Source organism: Stigmatopora argus, chromosome 20 (assembly GCF_051989625.1).
Source record: "Stigmatopora argus isolate UIUO_Sarg chromosome 20, RoL_Sarg_1.0, whole genome shotgun sequence".
Classification (NCBI taxonomy): domain Eukaryota; kingdom Metazoa; phylum Chordata; class Actinopteri; order Syngnathiformes; family Syngnathidae; genus Stigmatopora; species Stigmatopora argus.
In genome coordinates this window covers 2,933,010-2,957,061 of record NC_135406.1, presented here as the reverse complement: position 1 = coordinate 2,957,061, position 24,052 = coordinate 2,933,010, and the positions used below count along the sequence as shown (strand labels likewise).

The following is a 24,052-nucleotide window of genomic DNA, read 5'->3' as shown; positions in this document are numbered from 1 at the left end:
AAAGGAGAGGAGGGAGAGTAAAAAAAGAAGAAGAAATAATAATAATAAATAGAATTGCGGGGGAAAAAAAGCCATTGACTGCATAAGCAATGTGGAGGGATTTTCAAACCCCGCCCCTAAGGTTTCTATGCAATGCTTTGGCGCTTGTAAACATTCAAGTGGAGAAAAGTCATTGAAATGTTGCATGTTTTTTTTCTTTTTTTTTTGGGACAAAATGACACTTGTGTGTAAGGGGAGCTGAAAATGCAGCATGCAAACATCAGATCATCATTTGGGGATGTGAGAGTGACTTGATTGATCCATTTGAAGGTATGTTGGCCCCATCTGGACTTTTTCAAAGTGGAGATTTGAAGTCAAAAATTGGACAGAGTGTCTGAGTTTATCATTTAAAAAGCTTTGGAGTTACCAAAAAAAGACAAAACAAAAAAATAACAACAGAACATGCAGTCAGTGAGGGGTTGATTTTCTTGAAAAAATAAGAGCAACCTATTTGTTTAGGTTGGATTGTGTCGTGAATGGAAGAACATAAACTTGTCATTTCATTCCTTCCTATTTGTTGTGCCCATTTCCCACAAAGTAGCCGTGTGTGTGTTCTGACTTCATGTACACCCTCGAGTAAATGATTTTCTTTCATTGTGGATTCCATTAACATCTAATAAAAGGGTCAACTAAACGGAACGTCAACTTGTCTTCAAGTTTTTACCTCGGCTTGCCAATCGTGGTCGGCGTGTGCAAATATATTTGACGTCACTCGCCGTCGATGGCACTGAAGCCTGATGGTTTAAACGCCAGACCACATCAGTGTATGTGCTGTGGCAGTTAGTGAAAGAGTGGAAGTGAAATAATGCGTTTGTTTTGTATTTTTTCTCCCAAAATGGATCCTTGCATTTATTCATCTTATTAACAATAATATGTTGGGCAACACAAATAATCCAATAGAATGACAAATAATAATGTGTTTTTTCCCAAAATAGATCCTTGCATTTATTCATTTTATTGACAATAATATGTTGGGCAACACAAATAATCCAATAGAATGACAAATAGAGGCTGCAAAAATATTGGCAAGATTGTGAATATAATAAAAAACATCTATATGTGTATGAATATGTATAATTGATGCATGTGAGGGTTAAAATTATGAGGAAGTATCAATTACAGGAAATGATTTTTTGAAAAGTGTTTTTAAAATAATCCTTTTACAACCTGTGTCTTTATAGTACTTGTTAAAAAGTGGGTAATGTAGTTGAAGCAATAGTAACAATAACAAGGCATCTTAGTTAAGGTGATCGATTGATGATGTCTGCCTGCGGACAGGTGACTCTATCAACGGCTACACTCAGGGTTCGATTGCATTCCGTGTCAACTTAGTTTTAAAATGGCGGAGGAAACACACACACAGGTACAAGTCAACAACTAAAGCGACTTCAACTTATTTTGGCTTTATTCCACGAGCGACTCCGACATTTAGCGTACGTATCGCTTCCGTTCACCCAACCGTAACATGCCGACTTTATAGCAACCGAGTTGCGCTCCGAGTCCTGCTTCTTTTTAATTCGCCAAATGACCTCGCGGAAGTGGTTTTGGTGTACACCGAGTTGCGTCGAGGAGAAACGGGGGGTCGCCGCTTCGCCATGGGGCGTTCCAACCTGCGGACGGCGGCCGAACACCTGTAGCTTCGACGGCCTCCAATGGCGAACCCGAGCCGCTGTGGTAGGTTGCCCGCCCGACCGACCGACCGACCGACCGATACCGCTACTGTGTGTGTGAATGTGCTGAGAGATCTAGAAAAGGAGACTGGTTAGGGGCCCTTGAAGACCAGTTTCTTCTAAGTCAATGCACGTGATGCTTAAAAGTAAACTCTTAAACCTGGATTTGGTGGAAGTGGCCTTTCCTAAGTATCAGGAAAACCCTGAGGAAATGTTTGTTCATTGTTAGCGATGCCTGTGTATCCTGTAACCCACAAAAACTGCATTCACCACTTAGTCTGGTAAACCCTTAGGAGTCATCTTAGCCAGAAACATTCATCGTTTTTTTTTAGGCTGCCAGTTATGTTGACTTCTCGCCGCAGGCTCATCCGGAGGTGCGCTGGTGGAGAACGCTTGTGCGGTCGGAGGCTCCGTCGTCTCCAACTGTCCCGATCTGGAGCTCGACCCCCCTTCCACTTCCACCTTCCCCGGTGGTCCACGCAAACTTAGCTTGGAGCTCGACAGCCATAGCCTGACTTCCCAGGACTCCGGTATCCCCACGCTGGAACTCAACCCCCCCGACCTCCCCGGAGGAGACTGTCCCGCCACGTTGACGTTGGACGACGAGGCGTCCGGTTTCCCGCGGGGGGGCTTCTTCGGCCCCGCCGGCGCCGCCCGGCGAACGTTGAACCGCAGCGACGATGCGTCGGTGTGCAGCGCCTCCAGCGCCAGCACCGAGCTGTCGGCGTCTAACGAGGACGGCCCGGATTTCACCGTCACCTGCGACTCCAGCGCCATCGTCACCTTGGGGACGGACGACGGACGCCCGGCCCCCTTCTCCGACGTCTCTCTGACCCCGGACTTTGGGGGCGAGGCGCCGGCGACCCGCCTTGGATTCCTCGGGCCGGAAGAGGACGGCAAGCAGAAGAAGCTGGGCTCTCTCGCTAGCTTGTTCAACAGGTGCCTTTTTTTTTTGCTAAACTAGTAAAAATGTGATGTTTTCAAACTTTTTGGAGGACATTCAGCCGTCCCCCCAAAATTTGGGAGGTGTTTTACGACGACTAAAACTGCACTGGTCCACCGGTGGGGAGTAAAATAAGTCTGCTTGTTGTTGCGCTCCCTCACGTGGTCTCGTACCCGTCCCCTTTTCTAGGAACCTCTTTGCCAGGAAAGTCAAGGACAGTCACTCAGGGGAACAGCGGGATGCCGGATGGAAGCTGTTTGGGAAGGTGCCGCCACGCCAGGTGCCCAACAAGGACCCCAAAAGAATACAACAGGTACAACTCCTGCATTGCTTAGGCTCATTTTTGCCTATACTACAAAGTTCTGGGGGGAGATTTCACCTCTCCACTCGGGTTTTCTGGAAAATCGTGGACTTGGGTTAGGGTTAGGGTCAAATTTACTGATCTCCGGTCTAAAAAGATGTAGCGTTCCAAGCTAGCAGCCTTCCAAATGCCCCCTAAAAGAAACGGTATGTGCGCTTTACAACCCGATCCGAGCCTGTAATCATATCTTACCCGAGGAATCGGTTGACGACGAGCGAAAGCTCCAATTTCAAGCCCTTTGTCTCGCTGGCGCTTGGAAAACCTGCTCGGGCGTTGCCTTTGGTCTCGGCGTCTTAGTTGGCTTTATTACGCTAGTTCGATTTAGGCAAGAAGAAGCGCTCCTTGATCTGTTTTTTTTCTGGGATCGACTACAAAGACTGTCAGGGCAGCACAGAAGCCCGATTGTTTTAGTACAGCGGCTAAAAGGGGGGGGCGCGCATCATCGTCCGTCGCTCCCGGTCCGATGCGGCGCCGCTTGGTGGCACGAGGGGGGGTGGAAGGGATGTCATGAGGACGCCTCGGTTCCCTCGCGGGACTCGTTCCTCTGGCTCCAGCTCGACTATTTCGCCGCTAACAAGCCCCTCCGGAGCGGGGGTGGCGTCCGACTAGGGTTCGGCTGAGACGCAAACTCCGAGCCTGGCACCCCCCGGACCCCCTGGGGCGGAACCGCCGCCCGCGTTCATGGTGAGTGAGCATCACGGAAGGGTGCCGGCGATATCGCACTAAAGCCTTGTCTTCTTAGCACGGGTCTGCATTTTTGCTTCCCCAAAACTATGACATTTAAGTCTCACTTTATTTATTTTTTATTTTTTTAGGAATATGAAAGAAAGACCGGCAGACCCGGAAGCGGAAATACCACGTCGCCCCGGCAAAACGTGAGGAAAAACCTGGACTTTGAGCCTCTTTCCACCACCGCCCTCATCCTGGAAGCCCGACCCGCGTATGTAAACACGCTCTATTTACTTGGATTGGTTATCACGTGACCCGTCGCCCTTTTACGTTCGCATTCCCCACATTCTTTCCAAGCGTATTTATTTTTCCTTCCCCGACCGCCGGCTGCCGTAAATGAGCAACCCATCGTAACTCGCAAATTACGTACGTCCCAGTAACCTTCCGGCCAAGCCGACCGAGGAGGCCGAGAAACATCGGCAGGAATACGAAGAGATGGTGACCAAGGCCAAGAAGAGAGGTAAGGCCACGGTCTAAGCTCTGAAACCCCGGTCCTCCTCTCCGGTTCCAATCCGAACCCCTTGGGCGGTAGAACTGAAGGAGGCCCTGAAGAGGAAGAAGCAGCTGGAGGAACGCTGCAAAGTGGAGGAGAGCATCGGCTCGGCCGCCCAGACGTGGAACCGCGAGATCTTACCCAACTGGAGCTCCATGTCGGTGACTCGCCGAGCGAGGGATCTGTGGTGGCGGGGCATCCCGCCCAGCGTCAGGGGGAAAGTCTGGAGCCTGGCCATGGGCAACGAGCTCAACATCACGCACGGTACCGGATGACGCCTTCTCGGGTGGTGTCGGCCCCCTACGTGACCCCGAACGTTTGTTTCCGTTAGATCTTTATCACATCTGTTTGGCGCGGGCCAAAGAAAAATGGGGGACCGCGCCCGACACCCTAAACCAAGGTACGGACGGCCGCTCGGGTCAAATGTTCCAACGCCAGTGGGCTTGATTCACGCCCCGCCCCCCTTTCCCCAGACGCGGGTTCGTCCAATCGGGAGTCGAGCTTGGAGCTGATCAAGCTGGACATCTCCAGAACCTTCCCCCAGTTATGCATCTTCCAGGAGGTCAGTGGGTGAAGCCCGCCCTGCCCCGAACCGGGTTGGGACGGCGTCTGATTCTGTTCCGTTCTGTGCTCCTCATCAAGGGTGGGCCCTACCACGACGTGCTGCACGGCATTCTGGGAGCCTACACTTGCTACCGGCCAGACGTCGGTTACGTGAGTCGCCCTTACTCCCTCCGCCTATCGGGCCGGCGGCCATTTTCCACACGGGTTGTCGGTTTGCGTCGGTAGGTGCAGGGAATGTCGTTCATCGCGGCGGTGCTCATCCTCAACCTGGACACGGCCGACGCCTTCGTGGCCTTGGCCAACCTGCTGAACAGACCTTGTCAGATGGCCTTCTTCAGAGTGGACCACGGCCTCGTCAGTGCGCGCCGTCAAAGCCGCCGGTCTTCCCGTGGCGTACGCGCTGACCACGTCTGCGCTCGTTTCTCAGATGTTGACCTACTTTGCTGCATTCGAGGTCTTCTTTGAAGAAAACCTACCAAAGCTCTTTGCGCATTTCAAGAGGAACAAGCTGACCCCGGATATTTATTTGATCGACTGGTGAGGCGGCGTCTTTTCAATGAAGGAGGGAAACGGGTCCTTTCTCTTAATTACGTCGGCCTGACCTCCCTCCCCTTGTACCAGGATCTTCACCCTCTACAGCAAGTCCTTGCCACTGGACCTGGCGTCCCGCGTGTGGGACGTGTTCTGCCGCGACGGCGAGGAGTTCCTGTTCCGCACGGCGCTGGGATTGCTCCGCCTCTTCCGGGACGTTCTGACCGGCCTGGACTTCATCCACATGGCGCAGTTCCTCACCCGGCTGCCCGACCTCATCCCGGCCGAGCGACTCTTCCAGCAGATCGCCGCCGTCCACATGATTAGCCGCAACAGGAAGTGGCCGACGGTAGGCCCGACGTCGCCCCGGGGGTCGCCGGGTTCTGGTATGAAAGGTGACCGTGGTTTTCGCCCGTTCCCTCGAAGGTCCTGCAGATGTTACAGAAGGACCCGGAGCGAGGGAGTCCGGTGCTGAAGCGCTGAAGAGCCTCAACGGGGTCCCATGTTGAACCACGGGGTGCCTTATCTACGCAACCACTCGCCCAATGCTTTGTTGCTCACTCTTGAACCCTGACTTGAAATGTAGTGCCCCGTCGTACCCGTCGTTTAGGAGGCCCCGTTGAATTGTTACACGCGGAAGTGGTAAAAAGCAGCAAGGAAATCAAAGCGTCCTTGTAATGAATGTACACTCTGATTGCACTGTCCTGTCTATGATTTGCTGTCCTCTTCAGGTGTTGGTTTTCATTGCTTTGGACATGTCGTCCGAGCAAATAAAGGAGTTGCAAATTGTCCTACTCTCCAGTACATTTCTGTCCTTTCCGTCAAAGTTCGATGTGGGCCAGCTCACGGAAGCGTCGGAAGCACCACAAATCTTCTACAAGGGAGCGAGCGCACGGCTAAACCGGCGGCGAATCCTCTCCAGAATTGCCATGGTGAGGAGCACGTGCCATTTTCCGCCCGGTTTGATCTACAAGCATCTTCTGAAACCGTATTGAAATATTTCTCCCGTCCCCAAGGTGACCCGATTGCAGCCGATTGTCTGCCCGATGACCGAAGGCCACTATTTTAAGGGCTATCACGCCAATGACCACCCCATCTATCTGACGTACGTCATCTCGCCTCTGACAACAGCCACCTCACGTAAGTTTCTTCTTCACGTGAATGTTACGTTTTCCAGGCGATGTTGCTTTTTTGGGGGACCAATAGAAAAGGCATTTATGCTTCACAAAATCCCATTTGACTCCCTGTAATAGCCTTCATTTTGTAACACATGCAGTCCTTTAGACAACCTTTATTCAGAAAAATGAAATCAATTTTCAAAGTTCACGTGTCGGTGCTATTGATACCGCCAAGCGTACTCCAAATCAGGGACCTCCTGACTGGCGATACTTAATTCAAGAGTTGAGTTTCTCGGAGCTGGTCTTCGTTTTCATAGGGGGCGTGGGGGCTCAGCATACGGCCGGACCGCACCACGACAAAGGCTTCTCGCCGGCGTTTGAGCTTCTCCAGTTGCCGTTCCAGTTCTTGGGAAGCGCCCACTGTAGCCCCAAAGTCCCGCAAGAGGCGGCCGTTCCCGAGTAGTCCCCGCGAGCGCCCGAGCTCGGCGTTGTGTGCCCGCGAGTCCCCGCGGGCCCGCCGGGTTCGGACCAGCAGGTCCATCCCGGCGGACGTGGCGAGCCGGAGCCGGGCCAGGTCTTCCCCCTTGGCCCGCAGCTCCGTGCGACTCCAGTGGAGCTTCTCCTTCACATTTGACAGTAACTGCAAGAGGAGGAAAGCATTTTTGTCCTAGGCTGGCCGGCAGAGGGCCATCGTGCAATACCTCCAAGGTGCGCTCGGTGCTCTTTCGGATTCTGGAGGCCTCTCGGCTCCTCCGCCGGTGGGTTCTCCTCTCCTGGTCCCTTTGGGCCCGGAGCGCCACGTGCTCCGGGTCCTTCTCTTCCTCAGCCAGCTGGGCCTCCAGGCGGGCCACCGCGCTCTCCGCCCCGGCGTGTTCGAGACGCAGGTTCCTGAGCCGGTGGCGACCCGCCCGCTCTGACTCCAGCGCGCCATCCACCTTGTGGCGAGCCGCCTCGGACGGCAAGTGAGCGCGGAGCGCCCCAAGGGCCAGTTTCCTTTTGACCGAGAGCAGGGCTCGCCATTCTTCCTCCACCTGGGAAGGAAGGAAAGCCAACTAACCCGGCGTGGGGAGGTGGCGGTGGCGGTGGCGGTGGCTCACCTGGCCGAGCGCCTCTCGGTGGCGCGGACTCAACTCCCGCTCCTCTCGCTCGGCCCGCTCTGACTGGGAAGCGGCCAGCCTCTTGAGCCGCGCCAGGCGCTCCAGTAAGTCCTCGTAGTCCCTGTTGCCCGGTTCGGGTTCTTCTTCTTCTTCTACTTGTTGTTCTTCCGGAGCCGGATTCCTGCCGAAGTAGAAGGCCAACCTCAACCGGAGCTCTGCGTTACGTCGTTTGAGGTGGCCCTCCTCCTCTTCCAGCTCCCGCAGCAGGAGCTCGGAGGCATCCTCCCCAATGCCGTCCTCACTTTTGCTCGGAGATTGCTCCGCTTCCGCCACCTCGATGTCCACGGCGGATTCATCTCGCCCAACGGTAGACATTTTTTCCTCCAGGCGAGGGAATTGTTTTGTTTTGTTTTGGTTCTCATGGAAACCCGTAGGCCGGCTCCATCAAGCTGTAGGGACGGGTGGTCTCCGCAAGAGGGCAGTGTTTGACAAGAGCGCAATCGAACGCGACGGATTAGTGAGCTTCGGAAAACTGACGCACGCTAGTTTTATAGTTCCTGTGCCTTACGTTTGTGTAGAATTAAATATCTTCATCAGTTTTGAAAAATATATATATATATATATATATATATATATATATATATATATATATATATATATATATATATATATATATACATTTCAAACCCTGTATTTTTCTCATTGAAATTGAATGTTGAGTTCAGGATTAAGCTCGCCGTTAGCGTTGGGATCAAATACAGGGATTTATCCAAATCTTAAAATATATATATATTTTTTTACCTCTCCAATATTCAGTAAATATTGTAAAAGAAAGGAGACTAACAAACTGTCTTTAAAACAAAGAAACTAAATGTCACCTTTAATTAAAAGGATAGTTTTCCACTCTAAGAAGGAAATAGTGTCTAGTGTTTATTACAAATAGAAGTTAAAAAAATAGACTTGAAAGTTGACACTTGCAGGTTTCTGAATTCACCACGACACCGTCTCGAGAGTCAGAAAATGACGGCGGCCGCGTCTAGACCTGGCGCGGCCTTCCTTCCAGACGATGATCGGTCGGCGGTGCTAAAAGCGATGCCGAATCTGAGACGCGCCTTTAAAAAGACACGCAGGCTCGGTGGGAAGGAATCAGTGTCGGTTGGGAAAGTTCCTTTTGGGGGGGGTGCGGGGCTTAAAAAAAAAAAAAAAAGAGACGTAGCATCTGTGCTACCTGCCGTGCAAGAGCACTGAATCTTTCTGCCACATGACGGACGCCGCGACGAGACCACCCACTTGACGGACCACCATCCGTTAGACAACTCCGTAATCATTTGAAGACAATTGGCCTTCTTTTCCGTATCATCTGCATTTTTTTAAAAAAAATCCTACCTCGCCTGATCTTTCATTTTTCTGAATGGTTGTCTGAGTTGACTGCTTTTCCCATATTCTCATACATCTCATGCTTTTATTTTTCTTCTATGTCTGCAGTTATTTAGCATAATTCTACACCACCATGACTTTTAACACACTGTTACTTTTGAGCTCATTTGCAAGGGCCATCTTTTTTGTCAATATTACTCCCCCTCCCCCCAAAAAATGCCCTTTATAATGCAAAAAAAAAAAACATTTTGCAACTGAAAGGGTTTACAGATTTTTTAAAAAAAGATGTTCATTCCCTGCCCCACTTGAAATGTCTTCTCGTGACGAACTCGCTTCAACTCGCAGTGAAAGTGTCTTCAATTCCATTGGAAGTTATTTTAAATTCTAAAAACATTTCCACCGGGGGTGCGTTTGCGTGCGTATGAAAGGGAGCGTCGCGTACGTTGGGGAAAGCGGGTCAAAGGTCACCTCCCCGGGCTTGAAATGGCGATTGGTTTCGGTTCAAATCAAACTAGGCAGAGTTGGTCGTCTCAAAAGGCCAGCCGCGCTACTGGTCCGCCACCTGGACCTTCCGGGGTTAGGGTTACGACCGCAGCCGGAGTTTTTTTTTTGCAATTCAAACAACAAATCATGTCAGGAGGGGGGTCGCCTAAAACCAAAACCTTTTTTGTCACTCCGCTGCCCTAAACCACGTGAACGCAAAGTCCGTGGATGCGCAGCAGAAGTTGCTAACCCAGTCGCTGCCTTTTATGGAAGGAAAGTGGAATCATTTTACGAGCGTGCTAAAAAGTGACAAAAGTACTCTCGCCGTGGCGCGTCTGTCTGTATGGAAATAGAAAATCCAGCTGGGGAGTGGGTCCGACTCGATATGGGGTTCAAACCGGGGGCGTTTCCCCGACCGACTTGAAGACATTTCAAAGGCAGCCCAAAATTTGCCGTGGCGGGGATTGAACATCTCGTGTTAACACCAAAGTGACACCAAAGGAAAATGTGTGTGTGTGTTGTTAGAATTGATGCAAAAGTACTATTATAATACGGGTCACGTCACATTTGTTTGCTATCCATTTTGATGTCTTGTATTGTTTTTGTTATATCTTGTACCTAAATCAATTAGTCATGAGTCATGAAATTATTTCAACTAAAATTACTTGACTGTAAATGGAATTTATTCTTTTAATGTCTACATATTCAATATAAAGATTAGCCGGCGGCTACAATCTTACATATTTCTGTTCATTAACATGAATATAAATATGTTGATTAATATGTGCCGTCCCTTATCAAATCAATAATGTTCTACTCCAAGTGACTCTCTGATCTAGAATATGTCAATTTTAAATAGTTTTACAATTCATAAATGAATGTTTTCCTAAAAGTAACTCTCTAAAACTGCCTTATGCATGTGCTTTAATTGCCTTAAATAACTACAATCACTACAAAATGTCTGTCATGTAAACGACGTTCTTTCCTCGCATTGAAAATGATTAGATTACTAAATCAACGGACAATATTCTACTCGAATTACTCCGGTCACAAACGAGGCACACTCGATTTTTCAGGTTCAGGTTTTTGGTCAAAATGAAGGATTTTAAGTGCAGCTCAAGAACACGCCATTCGCAAAACGGCCATCCGCTAGAATGAAAACACCTCCTGAATATCCTTTTTTGGGGGGCCGGGGGGGGGGGGGGGGGTCGACGAACGTCTGGGGTTGCGGGGCGGGGGGGGGATGCGTGCGAAAAACATGGCCGCGCGTCGTCCACGCCAGCCAGCCGGGCTTAAGTTGTCTGTTAGTGTCCGTGTAAGTGTGTGCCTTCGGGGACTTTGGGGGGATCAAACGCTCATGTCGTCGGGCGCTGGCGGGAGGAGACGGCCAATGACAGGTGCTTCCTGCGGCCTCACTGTGGCAGGTGCACACACACACATACGCACACATACATACACACACACACGGCGAAGGCCAGATAGTTGGCCTCTCCGGCAGGCATTTTGTCGCTTCCTGCCAATGACGGCACAGCCAATCAGCAACCGTCCCCGACTGCAAATAGACCGGCTTCCTTCCATCTGTCTTTGCAACGAGGCGCTCACTAGCTAACACGCACGGCAGCCCTTCTTTTTATTTACAATAACCATGATAGCAATAAGTACAAAATGTCCCACTTATTGGGATCTAGTCGTAAAGTCATCCACTCCCTCGTTAAAGTGTCACGACGAATAAGCAACACCTCAGAAACTTTCACCGTGGCTTTATTCGCCGCCCGCCTTAGCTCGCAGGTGAGGGGGCACGTACCCCGTGGGCGGCTCCGAGTGGCCCCCCGTTTGCCGCGGGGGGCGCTCGGGACAGCCGCCCCTCTTGTCCTGCCCCCGAAAGCCCCTGAGTTTAGAGCTCCAGTGATCCCGCCACTGGAGGGCCAGAGTGGAGCGGTCGGCCACCAGCCGGCTCTCGTCCGGGGCCCGGCCCCCCTGGTCCCCGTCGGCGCCGATCAGCAGAAACGTCCGGCCCGCCTGGAGGGCGGGGCAGCCGCAGGTCAGGTCCCGGTCCGGGACCCACAGGGACTGGGGGCCCCTGCGGAGGCGGGAGGGGGAACCCGAGCGGAAAACCACCTGGACGTAGATGGAAAAGTTCCACCAGGGACCGGAACGCTCCTTCCCTTTCACCTGCGCTTTTAGCACTGGCAAAGAGCGAAACCTGGTCACTTTCTCTTTGTCGACAGAAAACACAGTGGAAATTGGAAAAGCTAGCGAGCTAGCAACCCACCGTAGTCTTTGAGGCAGTAGGTGTCCAAGTTCATCCTGACTCTGCCCTGCGATGGCTGGCAGTGGGACGCACACTCCTCATCTGTGGGGGAGGATTAGCGTTAGCACCTGTCTACAGTTCCCCGCAATGTCCCGTGACGGACAGGTGACCTTGTCACGTGACCGTGTCCGTCCATTTTTTTGCTCACCGATGGCGTATTGAGGCTGGAAGACCGGAGTCGGAGCCGCGTCTTCCGTCGCTGCAATCACAAACCCAGTCACGTCGTCCGGACATCTCGTAAACGCGCGAACGCGTTTGGTCGGACTTACGGACGCAGGGGCGCAGTGGCGACGTGCCCCGTTTGTATCCCAGGGCGCAGCGGTTGCACCTGAGGCCGGTCACCCCTTGCCGGCACAGACACTGACCCGACGTGTTGTTGCACCCTCGGCCCACCGCTCCCAGGGGATTGCACTGGCAAGCTGGGGGAAGGAAACGACCGGGGCTTAACCACGGAAACGGCGGGGGAAGCCACGCCGTTTGGCCGACGCGCGCCGCGGCGTCGGTAGACACTGACGTCGGCAGGCCCGGCGGTGGCGCGGCGGCTTGCTTTGGTCCCGAGTGTACCCGATGTGGCAGTACTGGCAGTGGCGTCCCGCCGTGTGGTGGCGACACTTGAGGCAGACGCCGCCGCTGCGCCGCCCGGATTGCTGGAAGGCCTCCATGCTGAAACGGCACTTCTTGGAATGGCCGTTGCACTCGCACGCTACACAAAGGGAAAATACCACGGGTGGAGGCAAGCTCGCGCGGCGCCGGGCGCTAGGCGCTAGGCGCTAGACTCACCCACGCAAGGGTTGGGCTGGGTGGGCGTGGCCCGGTGCCAGGGTCTGTCCAAGTAGAAGTCCTCGCACACGTCGCAGTCCGGGCCGGCCGTGTGATGCTCGCACACGCAGCGGGCTCGGCCCGCGTGGTCGCGCCGACACTTGGAAGCGTGGCCGTTGCATTTGCAGCGGCCCCCCACCTGTAGGTCCGACAGGACCAGAAGGGGCGGGGCCGGCGCCCCCCGCGGGTTTCCGGAGCTCTCTCCGGCGGCGGGGCGGTTGTTTCGCCGTTTCCTCAGTTCTCGCCCTTTGCCGTCTCTGCGGCGTGGCCCCGCCTCCGCGCTCCAGTCGCACTCTCCGTTTGGGCAAAGGAGCCACAGGTTGTCGGCGTTCTCGCCGCCGAGGTTCGGAAATTTCGTAGCCTTTCTGAAGGGAGCGCCCCGGCCCAAAGCGCTCTCCTGGCGGGTCACGTTGTTTCCGTCTGCTAGCCGAGCCCTGCCCCGAGCCTGGTCCTCTCTTCTCTGCGAGCCAGTATCCCACTTTTTGGCGTCAGGCCACCTCGCCGGATCTCGCCCCCCTCCTGCCCCCAAGCTGTCCCTTTTTTGGTGGAAGACCACGCGGATGTCCGTGGCCGTCACCCAGTCTTGCAAGGTGGGGCTGTAGTCGAAATCGGGCGAGGATGGGCGCCCGTCCAGGGCCGAGAAGGCCAGCACGGCGCCGCCCCGTCGCCTCTGCAAGGGCCGAGGGTCGGAGCACAGCGGTTCCGTCTCCTGCTGTCTGGTGGCGGCCGCCGTGCGGGCGGGGAGACCGAAATCCCCCAGACAATCGGCGGAATAGTGTTGCATGGGCCTCCACGTGTTTCTGTAGTCCATGGACTTGAAGACGGAGACGGAGAGGGGGTCCGACGGCTCTCCGCGATGGCAAAACTGCAGACTCACGTAGGCGATCTCAAAGCGCCGACCCAGGGGCACGGTGAGCACCCAGTCCCCGCCGTCCCGGCTCCCCTCGGCCCGCCAGCAAGTCAGGTTGCGAGGGTTTTCCAGGACCGTCAGGGTCCCCACGTCGCCGCGGAAGGCCGAGCCCGGCAGAGAGCGGCCGGCGTCGACCGAGACCCCGTGGGCGGCGTCGATGAACTCGGACAGGCAGTGGCGAGGGCGGCCGTCCGGCTGGTAGCAGGGATCCTGGGGCGAGGTCCAACTCAGGGGGCGGGGGGACGGCGAGGACGGGAGAAGGGGACGGGGAAGAAGATAAAGGAGGAGCAGGACAACCAAGGTGGAGGTGGGGAGGGAAAAGTCTTGGGACATCATGTCATCCAGCCTGTGGGAAAGAAGACGACGGTATGAGCGGGTTTGCCGAAAACTAGCGTGACGGACATCTCTCCACGGTAGCGTTTAGCCGGCCGGCTTCCCAGCCGGAGCCGAACCCCGAGCCGGAACGGATCCGTCGGGATCTTTTGGATGCACGAAGGCGGGCGGGAAACCTGGCCTGCACCCCGAACACCAATAGTTTTTCTCCCCAGCGCCGACAAATCTCTCCCTGCCTCTTCCAGCTGGTGACCGGCCGGCGTAATTCATCCCGCTGTCAAGATTGGACTCGCCAGAGAGTTAGTTAGTTAGTCTTGGAATGCGGACAAAACCAACAATCCAGCCGGCGAACGTAGACCACCTCCCGTTCCCGCTTTCTGTGCTCCGTCACCTGGCAACATTGTCCACGTGGAGAAGCCCGGCCCCCCCCGGCTCGTATGTCACCTGACCCCCCCCCCCAGCTGGCGCGTCACCTGGCCCCGTCGCTCCGCGGCGGATGCACGACGCCCTAACGAGGGGCTGACACTGACGGCCGGCGGGGGCCCGGAACCTGACCCGTCTCGTCATCCCTCTGGAAAACACCGAACGGGGCCGCCAATTGACGGTGACCGGGCAACCGGGACCCGTAACAAAGTTCAAAATCCAAATCCTGCCCGTGAGGCGGACCACGGTGGACAGACGGATGTCCCCGAAATGAATTTGTCAGCGGGAGCGGTCGTTCCGACCGCAGCGAATACTTGCCAATGAGTCGGAGTGTAATCGTTGAATATTCGGAGCCCCGAAGCCTCTAAAAGTCTAGCATCAAAGTCTGGACTTTGGACACCTGTTGGCGCATGTAACCGCTTGGACTTCTTTGTTCCTATGCAATTGTCCGGAGAAATCCAACCCTGCCGCGCGTATTCCCAAAACGCATTCCTGGCCTGCATGTGTGTGCGCATGTGTGTGTGTGTGTTATTCCACACGGAGAGCAGATTCCAGCCGCGCCGTTTTTGGTCTAATTGTCTAATTTTAGTGGTGGAAGTGACACAAAGTGGAATCAAAGCCGCTTTGTCGTATCTTTAGCTTAAAGCAGGGGTAGGGAACCTATGGCTCGGGAGCCATATGTGGCTCTTCTGATGTGCGCATGTGGCTCTTCGCTAACCTGTGAGGTAAAATATGTATTTAAACCGCTGGTGACGCGGAGAGCCGAGTCCCGAATGCACCAATAGGAGCGTCACGTCGGCACTTTAATCATCTTTTTTTAAATTAGCTTTTTATTAGACTTTTCTGCCTGCATATTTTCATTGGTTAGCAACAGTGCTGTCAAAATAATTCATTTAGTACTTTAAAAGTGGTAAAATGACCCCCCAAAAAGTCACATCTCATTTGCACATTTTTACACTAAAATTCTGAGTAGGGCTCTCAAAGAAATAAAATTTGTAAATAGGAATTGTTTGTGTCAAAAAGATTCCCGACCCCTGGCTTAAAGGCCTCCAATCCAGAATACACATTTTTTTTTCCTAGTCGTAAGAATTACTGCGAAAGAAAAATGCATGTCTAAATGACAGGGAAAACTAGCTTTCATTTTCTTTGGGTTTTGTTGTCGTGTATCAAATGGAATAAATAGACATGATCAAAAAAAAATATGGAAGAAATGACATATACATTTGCTGGCTTAATCCTTTCCACAATTAAAAATGTTCATAGCAACAAGAATTAATATGATATTTAACTTGGTTCTTATTCTGCCAAGTTAAAACGGATTGTCCCATGAGTTCATATGGCAATTTAGTCCCTTTACACACACTCCATTTTATTTATTTATTTGAAGAAGCATCCGTAGAAGTTGGCGGCGGTCTTCCCACGGAAGCTTCACGTGTTGATATTGAAAAACAGATGGCCATGAAATCATTGCCATTCCAAAAGATGAGCCACGCTGGTAAATGTGGCGTACGTTTCAATGAAATCCACATGCTACCACCCGGCGAATAATTTATCGGCCAACAACACACTTGGATGCATTTCAAAAATAAACAAACTGGAAAAAAAGGCCCCTAAATTAAAGAAGCGCTTCTCGCTTGACTTCTTGGATTTCTCTGGCAAAAGATCATTCACGTTATGGAGATGAGCTTATTTATTTGCTCCTTCCATGCTGGAGATTTACGGCGTGGCGTGTAACTTAAATTGCGTGATTTGGGATGAATGCTTTTGAAGCTTAAAGCTGTGTTTTGATTTCCCGGCGGCGGCGGCTTAATCACGCGCGGCTAATTGCGCGCTTTTTCGTTAAGTTCCGGGAAGGAAGGATCGTGTTTGCCGAGCTGCGTCATTTAAAAGGCCACGTTTTTTTTGATGGCGTGGAAAAATCCAATTGTCATTAAACGCAACCCTTTTGCCTTCTTTTATCATCCATTCAGCTACATCAATACATAAATATATATTTTTTGGAGTTGCTAAAATCACTAACACGTGAAATAATAGCTGTGACGAGACCCTTAACGGAACGACGTGAACTTTAAACGTGCAAATGTTGGAATTTTGTCGCCCTGTTAAAAAAAAAAAGTAGCAATTTTTTTTGCGGGTGTTTGGAATATTAAAAAAACAGGCAAAACTCACCATGCGCGTCCCCCCCGAGATGCTTCTTGTCCCAGCAAAGTGCCCCTGCGCACATCCAGCTTCAGCGCGGCTGTCTTCTGTCTTCAAAAAAAGAAAAAAAAAAGAAAGCGGGAGGAGGAGAAAGAGGAGAAGATTAAAAAAGGAGTGCGCTGGCCTCCATGGAAAAACCTGTTGCAAAAAACAAGCCATTCAAAAATGCCTGGCTATTATTCTACAATCGACATTTTTTCTTCTATTTGTGCCACAAGAGTCATAAACTACATAAACACACAATTGCAAATGGATTAGGCCCAGAAAATACTTTTTTATGACTACTGTTTATTGTTTTTTTGTATGCTATACAAGCTTTTTGATGTATAAATTAAATGACACACAAATCAAATGTTTAAAATGAATGGTCGGTCGTGCCTTTCAGTGGATTCTAATGTTTTGTTTTCGTTTCAGCGTAATTCCTGTGGACGAAAATAGATGTCCAATTCATTTCAACTGGGACGACTGGCTGTGGACGGCGCGAGACGTCCGCTCCAGGTTGGCAATCCGTTACAATTATTTGTCAAAAATAGAAAGAAAAAAAAGAACTTTTTGAAGGGATTTCAACAGTGGTGTGCCGTCAGGGCCTTCAAGGCCTTCTCTGCTGGCCTAAGAAATATCTGAATCATATATTATATTTTGTCCATCAATACTTATGAAATAATTCCAAATGGGGTGTTAGCTTCCTTTCATTGCTTTTCCATTGGCTATATTCCTAAATAATATTTCAATTGTATGAGGTTATTATTGATTATTTTTTTATGTGTCGCAACTGTAGCTGCAGTAGAGGTTTTATAGCCATAAAATAGTTTTTGCTGAAGGCGTCACTAGGAAATGCACGGACCGCCACTGGATTTCAATGGTTAGCAAGAAAAATTGGTTTTGTCTCGTTTGGAATGCTTTCGCTGCTCTCCGTGCGTTTGGAAATAGCGTCAAGCCACAGTTAGCTTTGGCCGTTTGTCCGGCGGGCCTTATCTTCTGGTCCGCGCTCCATTTAGCCCTGACCTGAGTGGAAATGGAAGCTAATTGGCGGCATGCGCGAGATGGTTGTCAGATGTGAAGCAAATCTGATGCAGATGGGAGTCGGGAGGGAGGGAGGGAGGGACTTTAACTCTTGATTGGTGGTGGGGAAGACCAAAAAAATCAAATAAAGAAGGCCATAAAAAATAGTTTTTTTTCAAAACGCATGGGCTGGTACGTTCTCCAGGTACGCTAACAAATATCCCGTCCGTATGGACTCTAAATTTGCGCAATACGTTCTCCCCACATAATACTGGGGAGCAGTAGTCAAATGGTAAAAGCGCGTCTCGCTCTTTGACGGGCGCTTTGAGACGTCAAAGAAGAAGAAGAAGAACAAGCGTAACTAATGCAGGGAGGTGCCCTTCATACCTCATCATCCAGCTATTTACACTCCGATTTTGGATGGCAGATTTATTGCCGCATGGGGAGAAGTCAAGAAATGATATTTAATGTAGGGAAAAGTTTTTAAAAAATAAGATTATATATAATATCAAGGTGGATCAAGCCATGTTTGGGACTGAATTGCATATAATGTCATGCAGTCTAATAACATGAACCAAATAAATTAAATCTTGAGATGCAAAAATAAAAATGGAGAAAATTCAGTTAAATTCCGTTTTTAAACCTTCTCATTTGTTGAGACTGTAATAGCAAAAGGAACGTTTTCAGTGCCACTGACGATGAGAAATCTGGTGGTGTGGAATTATTCTGCTTTAAATTAATAGGAATTTGTCTCGCGTAAACAGTTGGAGGAAGGCCAGCAGTGATTAGACAAATGTTTTTTGTTCAAATTAGACGTCTATCGCCCTCAATCGGGTCATAATTTGCAATGTAGGAGTCATTTTGTGCAGTTTTAACATTTGGAAAAATCAAGGGAGAATACATTGGAGTGTATTCTTTTGCTTTAGACGCCCTCCGGTGGCCGACTAGGGTGTTGCAAGTCTCCTTTACAGTCAGGCGTCGAGATTCTTTTAAAAGCTTGGATTATCGATATAAAACTGTGCAAGTTGCTTTGGCATGGCTAAAATGATCAAAAATTTTGGTGCAAACCTTGAGACATTTTACAAGAGTAAAGGTCAATGCTTTCTACGTCAAAGCAAAGTCAAATCGGCAAGAATTCCGATCACGTGACGCAGGTAAACCGTCTCGTCTCGCTGACGTCATCGCTCGGCCCAATCAGTCACCTGGACCCATTGAACGAGGAGAAGTTGTAGTCAGGTGCTCGTCGTTGCCAGCTAAGGTAAGAGGAATTTCATTTCTTGCCATAAAATGAACCAAAACCCTCCAAAACCACAGTTTGACTTGGGTGTGGTTTTGAAAATTTCTTTGGAAAGGCGAGGCAGTCTCCTCGTTTGAGAAATCTTATTTTGTCGAGCTTGTTCGCCGGGAATGCGGTCCAACCACTCCCACGCTAGTATCGCGACTATCCGGCCGGCTTTTGATTTGAAGTGAGTGAAAAGCTTTGCCATTCGTACCTAGCTTCGGAGCCACCGCACACCGCCATGGCCAACCGTGCCCTGTTGCATCTCCTTAACAAATTTCCCCAACTGCCTACACCCGTCCTAAGTGAGAGTCCGCCGTCCTTAAGCGCTTCTCCGCTCGCCACTTCAATCTTTCTAATCCTAAAACTCCTCCCTTTGCCTCTGCAGTCGTGGCCAAGGTGGTTTTTTGCATCGTCCCCATTGCCCAGATCGCTATGGGTAAGTGTGGCGGACCTTTTGAAGCCTGGGAACTCCTCGCTAACTCCTTTTGTGACCCCTTCCTTCCGGCGTGTGACGTCAGGGGCGGTGCACCTGAACGACTGCCCCCGCCAGCGCAACGTCCCCGTTTACCTGATCGTGGTGGGGGTCTTCCTGGTCCTGCTGGTGCTGTCCGTCTGCCTGCCCTGCGCCAGACGGCCCAAAGATGGCCCCCCGAACCCGATCTGCCGTTTCTGTTTAGGCTGGAACGCCCTGCTGTCCTTTTTGCTCCTCTGCTGGTTCGTGGCCGGTGAGTGGCTGAGCCATTATTTCATTGGGGGTGGGACCGTGTATCCACATGCTGTTTTGCGTGGTTCTCTGGCCTGTGACGGTTACGGTCGGTCTGGAAAACCGTATCCGGAAGTTGGTTTCTCAATTCCCGTCCAATCTCCGCAGGGAACGTTTGGATCTACTCCATTTACAAGCCCAACTACTCCAAAAACGCCAGTGACGTGGGCTCGTACTGTAACAAGGAACTCTACCTGTTTGCCTTCTGGACCACCACGATGGTCTACATCCTGATCGGTCTCTCCGTGGGCCTCAGCTTCCTCTTGCTGGTGTACTACTTCATATGCGGCCAGCCGGACTTCGACGACTACGTCTAGAAAATCGCAGACAGGCGGGTAGGTTCCTCTTAAAACCCTTTCCGAATGGACCCTTTTACCGCGGCTGACTGAAGAATGTGCGAGTCTCGTAGAGCTTTGTGAAACCATCGAATGTTGAAATACGATGTCGAGGGGCTTTCCACAATATCGAATAAAAGAAAAACAAAAAATACCCTGTACGGGAAACAGCGATCCGTATTCTTTACTTGGACTGGTGGAAGTGGATTCCCAGACCGGACAGAAGACAGACCAGAGCAGGCGCAAAATTAAAAATATACTCGCGACGTATGTTTTATTCAAATGTTTAGCAACAACAGTCTCCTACGAATACCTTCGGTACCCAGTGGTGGTCCGACGCCAATCCATGTCCCGGCGTGGGTGCGCTACTAATAGCGAGCCACGAGACCTGGCGGATATCGTAATACTGTATTCTTGTTTGCGCCGCGGTTCCCTCCCTGGCCATCGTCGCCGTCAGCACCCTTTGGCCGACAGGGCGGCGAGGGCTTTGGCGTGGACCGGCTTGTACAGGAGGGCGAAACTAGACGGGCTCAGGAGGCCTTTTCCCTGCCCGTCCACTTTTCCCATCAGCACGTAGTTTTGGCCTGGAGGGAAGCAAACGCCAAAGCGTTGGCCGTCCAAAAGTACCACTGGGGAAATTAGGGGGTGTCTTACCTTTGGTCAACCCGGGGCACCTCTTACAGGTGGAGGTCAGTTTGACGGTGGCGCTCGGTCCCGCTCTGGCCACGTTCAGTTTTCCCGCCTTGTAAGCCTTGATGACGGACACTTCCACCGTGGCCGAACCTCTCGGGCCCGGGGTGACCTCCGTCACTTTCCCCGTCAACACTGGGTTGAGAGGGGGGCGGTTAGCGGTTAGCGGGCGGTTAGCGGACGGAGCCAAGCAAGCTGGGGAACGAGTCGGAGCTCACCGAAGTCACTGGGGCAGAAGCTGGACGCCAAGGTCCCCGTCCTCTTGCAGGCTTGAGTGCACAACGGGTTGAGAGGCAAAGCTGGCAAAGCTGCGCAGAGAAAGACACGGCAAAATGTCACGCCGTCGTCGACAAAGGTAGGAGACCGCTCGCCTGGCCTCACGTTTCTTGTTCACCGCCGGTTTCTTGGTCGCTCCGGGTTTGGGCGTGGCTTTAGGTTTGACTGTCGCTTTGGCCTTTGCTGGTGTTTTCGGGGTGGCTTTCGCTGGTTTGTTGCCGGCTTTGGGACCGGGACCGGGACCAGGAGCAGGTTTGGGCTTGGCTATGGGCTTACGTGTAGGTTTGGCCACTTTGATGACTTTGGGTTTGGAGGAAGCTTTGATTCTGGGTTTGGGCGTGGCTTTCTTCACTGGGGCTTTGCGGGTGGGTTTAGTCGTTTTGGGCTTGCCGGTCGGTTTGCGCCGCGGCGGCGGCGCCGGCAGCGGGATCTTGGCTACTGGTTTTCTGGCCGGTTTGGGAGTGGCTTTGGGCTTGATGGCAAGCTTGGGTCTGGGGGTGGTCCTGGCTTTGTTTGGCTTCGCGGTGGGTTTCGTGGTGGCGGGCGTCCCGGATCGATGGATGAAGTCCCCCCCGGCGGTGGGAGTCCGGGAGCCGCGGGGCACGCTGTTGTAGTACGCCATGAAGCCGTCCGAGGTCACGCTGAGGTCGGACACAAACTGGACCAGGAGCTGATGACCGTTGGTCACGACGCTCCTACGGAAAGAAAGCTCTGCGGTCAGCGTGTACGGCGCGTACGGCACCCACCACTGGTTTTTGAAGTCCAAGACCGGCTCACCCGGGCACCCTGTCGCCGCAGAACTTGGCGATTCTCCTGGAGTCGTCTCTCTCTCCTCCGTTGAACAGAGCCACGTAATCGTAGCGACAGTAGGTGTCGTGTTCCAGGTCCAGCTTCTCGAACTTGACCTCGATCACCTGGCGAAGAAGCGGCGGGACGCCAAGGCAAACTTAGGCTTATTTCCTGAATCCCGCCAGCGCAATACAGAGGCTGCTTATTTAGCCCGCCCGCGGCCCGTCCTGATTCTTCAATATACGCGAGCGTGCCACTCATAAGGAACTCATTCATTGGCGTGTCAACCTTTCCTAGCGACAGCGCCCCCCCTTGGCGGGTTCGCTCACCATGGTGCCCCAATGCACATTAACTAGAATTTTGGAAAGCGTATCTAACATTTTGGAACATCCAGCGGGTGTCCCAGACTGGTAACGTTCCTTCCTATTTGAGTGGGTGGCCTTCCCCCCCAAGGTCCACGCGAACCTGCCCAAACGGACTAAAACAAACAAACGCAAAAGCCTGGAAATCCGGCGGCGTCGGTGCGCTCACGTTGCCCGGCTCCACCGAGATGAACCAGGAGCAGCTGATGCCCGCCGGGTAGTTGGAGTTGGGCCAATTGGGGGTCTGAACGGAGCCCTGGGATTTGGTCAAGCGCCCGCCGCAGAACTGGTTCTCTGTGGGAGGAAATGGGAATGCGGGGTAGAGCTGAAGCAAAAAGTCCTCTAATTATACAGTAGCGCCGCCAAAATGCCAGCGCACCTTCCACGTGTGGCTTCCCCGCCCGAAAGTAGGCCAGGAAGCCTCTCCCGCCGGTGGCCTCGTCCGAAACCATGTCCAGCATCATGGTGTTGGAGGTGGAGATGAGCGCTCCGGGCCGGAAGGTCCCGCAGAAGCGCCCCAGCTTCTGCACCAAGCGCGTATGGCCGTTGTAGACGTCCAAGTAGTCGTAGCGACAGGTGGGCTCGGCCTCCATGTCGAACAGGCGGAATGACAGCATGACCACGTGACCTTCCGGGACCTGGGAAGAGGGTGTGGCTTTCCTCACGGCCTTCTGGTTCCTTCGACGGCAAATTCTTTGGACTTTGGACTGACCGTGATGTACCAGGTGCATTTACTGTTGGCTTTGTAAGGACTGGGGAAGCCCTCGCTGGCCACCATGCCCGAATCCACCGCCAGATGCCCCCCGCATTTGAAGACGGGCCTAAGGGAAGGGAGAGTAATGAGACTAGCCTGAGGCGCGCCGCGGCGCCTGCAAACGTTTACCCGAGCGCTGCAAACCACAGCGACACAACTACGCCTGTTTCCTGTGCGGCGACTTCTTTTCTTAGCCACCCAAAAATAAAGGACTTGACCAACGCTTGATTTCAACACGTGAAAATTGTCTTTTTCGCCTCCTCGTTTGACAGTAAACTACAGGCATTTCGCGACGGGAGCATCACACGTCGACGATCTCTCCGATTCTACGAGTCGGTCCCAAAACCTGCAATTTTCACGCCGTTGCCACATAAACGTCTCCGCTAGCTCCGGACCGAGTCGACCACGCTCACCTGGTGTAGTTGCCCTGACTCTGAGCCGCCGTCCATCCCAGCGCCCAGGCTAAAATCGTGCAGACGCTCCACACCCTGACCTCCATGGCGCTGCCCTCTGAGATGTGGAAAGGTGGCGACCAGCCCAGACACGGGAAGGAGGGACCGGCTGGCCGGAGGGTGGAGAGCAAAAGAGGAAGGCACGCTCTGCGAGGTTTCCCAGCTTCGCTACGTGTTTTTTCTTCAGGCGCGCTGGCGGACAGAGTGCCTCTGTTGGACGCGCGTCTGCAAAACACGCCGCCATACGCGCTACAGTCGCGTCTTTCATTTGCGCCACGATGACGTGACTCGACGAGGGTCCTCCCTCCCCCCCGGCTGACGTTGACTTTGACTGATCGGATGCCCGCTAACCCTAAAGTCGATTTACGTTTGCGGTATTCATCCAAATAATCAATCCTTTTGGAGTAGAGTCATAAAATTGTACTTTTCAGCTGCTCTGTAAAATTAATCCAAACAAGGGCATTCATTTTGTCTTTTTTAGGCTGTGGCGAGGAACCACAGACCAAAGGGTTTGCGGCAAGTACGTAGGACGCTCGTATGTGGCCGAGCCAAACCGCGCAAAGAAATAGCCGGTTTAAAAAAAAATGGAACAACTGACACAAGGGGGAACAAGAAAACCTCACCTTTCAAGTCATTTTTATTGTCTGTTTTTTGTACAAAGGATTTGAGAAAAAATATACAGCCACTGCAACGAAGCCATGAAACCAGGATCACGTGACCACGGCGCTATCACAGAGACGGACCACCGGAAAGAACGTGAGTCATTTTCTTGGAAAGCCTTTCCCGATCTGGGCCGGCTTTAACCAAGTCCGCCCTCCAAGCTCTCCGCGCACATATAAAAATATACACATTTTTACAAAATGGCCTCATCTTCGGCCACACTGTACATTTAACGTTGCTTTTATTTACACTAGCCGACGTGGTTAGCCGGGTTCCAGAGACATTCA

At 52.1% G+C, this 24,052-nt stretch overlaps 6 protein-coding genes across 9 annotated transcripts; 3 read left to right on the top strand and 3 right to left on the bottom strand.

The window, feature by feature from the left end:
• The first annotated feature begins 1,314 nt into the window (after window positions 1–1,314).
• Window positions 1,315–6,119, top strand: tbc1d14 (TBC1 domain family, member 14). Of its 2 annotated transcripts, XR_013297480.1 has the most exons (14): window positions 1,315–1,713; window positions 2,072–2,648; window positions 2,842–2,965; window positions 3,829–3,953; window positions 4,120–4,202; window positions 4,275–4,499; window positions 4,567–4,635; window positions 4,709–4,797; window positions 4,878–4,949; window positions 5,025–5,153; window positions 5,227–5,336; window positions 5,421–5,679; window positions 5,757–5,972; window positions 6,062–6,119. XR_013297480.1 is itself a non-coding variant. In XM_077589784.1 (13 exons), exons 1-13 carry the CDS (start codon window positions 1,692–1,694, stop codon window positions 5,811–5,813), a joined length of 1,941 nt encoding a protein of 646 aa, XP_077445910.1. In that variant the 5' UTR covers window positions 1,315–1,691; the 3' UTR covers window positions 5,814–6,119. The 2 variants fall into 2 exon arrangements, 1 of the variants encoding a protein (XP_077445910.1); XM_077589784.1 differs by having other exon boundaries at window positions 5,757–6,119.
• On the top strand, window positions 6,008–18,923 carry LOC144066332 (uncharacterized). Of its 3 annotated transcripts, none has more exons than XM_077589787.1 (5): window positions 6,008–6,262; window positions 6,347–6,435; window positions 16,815–16,898; window positions 18,557–18,660; window positions 18,900–18,923. In XM_077589787.1, the coding sequence occupies exons 1-4, from the start codon at window positions 6,008–6,010 to the stop codon at window positions 18,558–18,560; spliced, it is 432 nt and encodes a 143-aa protein (XP_077445913.1). In that variant the 3' UTR covers window positions 18,561–18,660; window positions 18,900–18,923. The 3 variants fall into 3 exon arrangements, with proteins under 3 accessions (XP_077445913.1, XP_077445915.1, XP_077445914.1); XM_077589789.1 differs by having other exon boundaries at window positions 6,347–6,470; XM_077589788.1 differs by lacking the exons at window positions 18,557–18,660; window positions 18,900–18,923 and having other exon boundaries at window positions 6,347–6,470; window positions 16,815–17,481.
• On the bottom strand, window positions 6,720–7,927 carry cfap184 (cilia and flagella associated protein 184). Its single transcript, XM_077589437.1, has 3 exons — window positions 7,546–7,927; window positions 7,150–7,479; window positions 6,720–7,088 (listed from the first exon to the last, which is right to left on the bottom strand). Exons 1-3 carry the CDS (start codon window positions 7,918–7,920, stop codon window positions 6,720–6,722), a joined length of 1,074 nt encoding a protein of 357 aa, XP_077445563.1. The 5' UTR covers window positions 7,921–7,927.
• On the bottom strand, window positions 11,166–16,427 carry ntn5 (netrin 5). The gene is made up of 7 exons (XM_077588881.1): window positions 16,371–16,427; window positions 12,497–13,791; window positions 12,231–12,419; window positions 11,986–12,135; window positions 11,865–11,915; window positions 11,678–11,758; window positions 11,166–11,591 (listed from the first exon to the last, which is right to left on the bottom strand). Exons 2-7 carry the CDS (start codon window positions 13,779–13,781, stop codon window positions 11,167–11,169), a joined length of 2,181 nt encoding a protein of 726 aa, XP_077445007.1. The 5' UTR covers window positions 13,782–13,791; window positions 16,371–16,427; the 3' UTR covers window position 11,166.
• Window positions 18,908–19,956, top strand: LOC144066333 (transmembrane protein 272-like). Its single transcript, XM_077589790.1, has 4 exons — window positions 18,908–18,986; window positions 19,070–19,120; window positions 19,203–19,409; window positions 19,556–19,956. The coding sequence occupies exons 1-4, from the start codon at window positions 18,923–18,925 to the stop codon at window positions 19,762–19,764; spliced, it is 531 nt and encodes a 176-aa protein (XP_077445916.1). The 5' UTR covers window positions 18,908–18,922; the 3' UTR covers window positions 19,765–19,956.
• Window positions 19,957–20,049: 93 nt separating this feature from the next.
• pcolceb (procollagen C-endopeptidase enhancer b) lies at window positions 20,050–24,050 on the bottom strand. The gene is made up of 9 exons (XM_077589786.1): window positions 23,067–24,050; window positions 22,612–22,720; window positions 22,279–22,537; window positions 22,069–22,193; window positions 21,526–21,662; window positions 20,854–21,443; window positions 20,691–20,780; window positions 20,437–20,607; window positions 20,050–20,366 (listed from the first exon to the last, which is right to left on the bottom strand). Exons 1-9 carry the CDS (start codon window positions 23,150–23,152, stop codon window positions 20,236–20,238), a joined length of 1,698 nt encoding a protein of 565 aa, XP_077445912.1. The 5' UTR covers window positions 23,153–24,050; the 3' UTR covers window positions 20,050–20,235.
• Window positions 24,051–24,052: the final 2 nt, after the last annotated feature.

Bases quoted from the DNA above. Each gene is read 5' to 3' on its own strand.
- tbc1d14 (XM_077589784.1), top strand. From the start codon at position 1,692: ATGGCGAACCCGAGCCGCTGTG. The intron at 1,714-2,071 runs GTAGGTTGCCCG...TTCTCGCCGCAG, and splicing joins GGCGAACCCGAGCCGCTGTG to GCTCATCCGGAGGTGCGCTG. The intron at 5,337-5,420 runs GTGAGGCGGCGT...CCCTTGTACCAG, and splicing joins GATATTTATTTGATCGACTG to GATCTTCACCCTCTACAGCA.
- LOC144066332 (XM_077589787.1), top strand. From the start codon at position 6,008: ATGAATGTACACTCTGATTGCACTGTCCTGTCTATGATTTGCTGTCCT. The intron at 6,263-6,346 runs GTGAGGAGCACG...CCCGTCCCCAAG, and splicing joins TCCTCTCCAGAATTGCCATG to GTGACCCGATTGCAGCCGAT. The intron at 6,436-16,814 runs GTACGTCATCTC...TTTTCGTTTCAG, and splicing joins GACCACCCCATCTATCTGAC to CGTAATTCCTGTGGACGAAA.
- cfap184 (XM_077589437.1), bottom strand. From the start codon at position 7,920: ATGTCTACCGTTGGGCGAGATGAATCCGCCGTGGACATCGAGGTGGCG. The intron at 7,480-7,545 runs GTGAGCCACCGC...CTTCCTTCCCAG, and splicing joins ACCGAGAGGCGCTCGGCCAG to GTGGAGGAAGAATGGCGAGC. The intron at 7,089-7,149 runs GTATTGCACGAT...CTCCTCTTGCAG, and splicing joins GCACCGAGCGCACCTTGGAG to TTACTGTCAAATGTGAAGGA.
- ntn5 (XM_077588881.1), bottom strand. From the start codon at position 13,781: ATGATGTCCCAAGACTTTTCCCTCCCCACCTCCACCTTGGTTGTCCTG. The intron at 12,420-12,496 runs GTGAGTCTAGCG...CCCTTTGTGTAG, and splicing joins CCAGCCCAACCCTTGCGTGG to CGTGCGAGTGCAACGGCCAT. The intron at 11,916-11,985 runs GTAAGTCCGACC...TTGTGATTGCAG, and splicing joins GCCACTGCGCCCCTGCGTCC to CGACGGAAGACGCGGCTCCG.
- LOC144066333 (XM_077589790.1), top strand. From the start codon at position 18,923: ATGGCCAACCGTGCCCTGTTGCATCTCCTTAACAAATTTCCCCAACTG. The intron at 18,987-19,069 runs GTGAGAGTCCGC...TTGCCTCTGCAG, and splicing joins ACTGCCTACACCCGTCCTAA to TCGTGGCCAAGGTGGTTTTT. The intron at 19,410-19,555 runs GTGAGTGGCTGA...CAATCTCCGCAG, and splicing joins CCTCTGCTGGTTCGTGGCCG to GGAACGTTTGGATCTACTCC.
- pcolceb (XM_077589786.1), bottom strand. From the start codon at position 23,152: ATGGAGGTCAGGGTGTGGAGCGTCTGCACGATTTTAGCCTGGGCGCTG. The intron at 22,721-23,066 runs GTGAGCGTGGTC...CCCTTCCCTTAG, and splicing joins AGTCAGGGCAACTACACCAG to GCCCGTCTTCAAATGCGGGG. The intron at 20,608-20,690 runs GTGAGCTCCGAC...CTCTCAACCCAG, and splicing joins CTTCTGCCCCAGTGACTTCG to TGTTGACGGGGAAAGTGACG.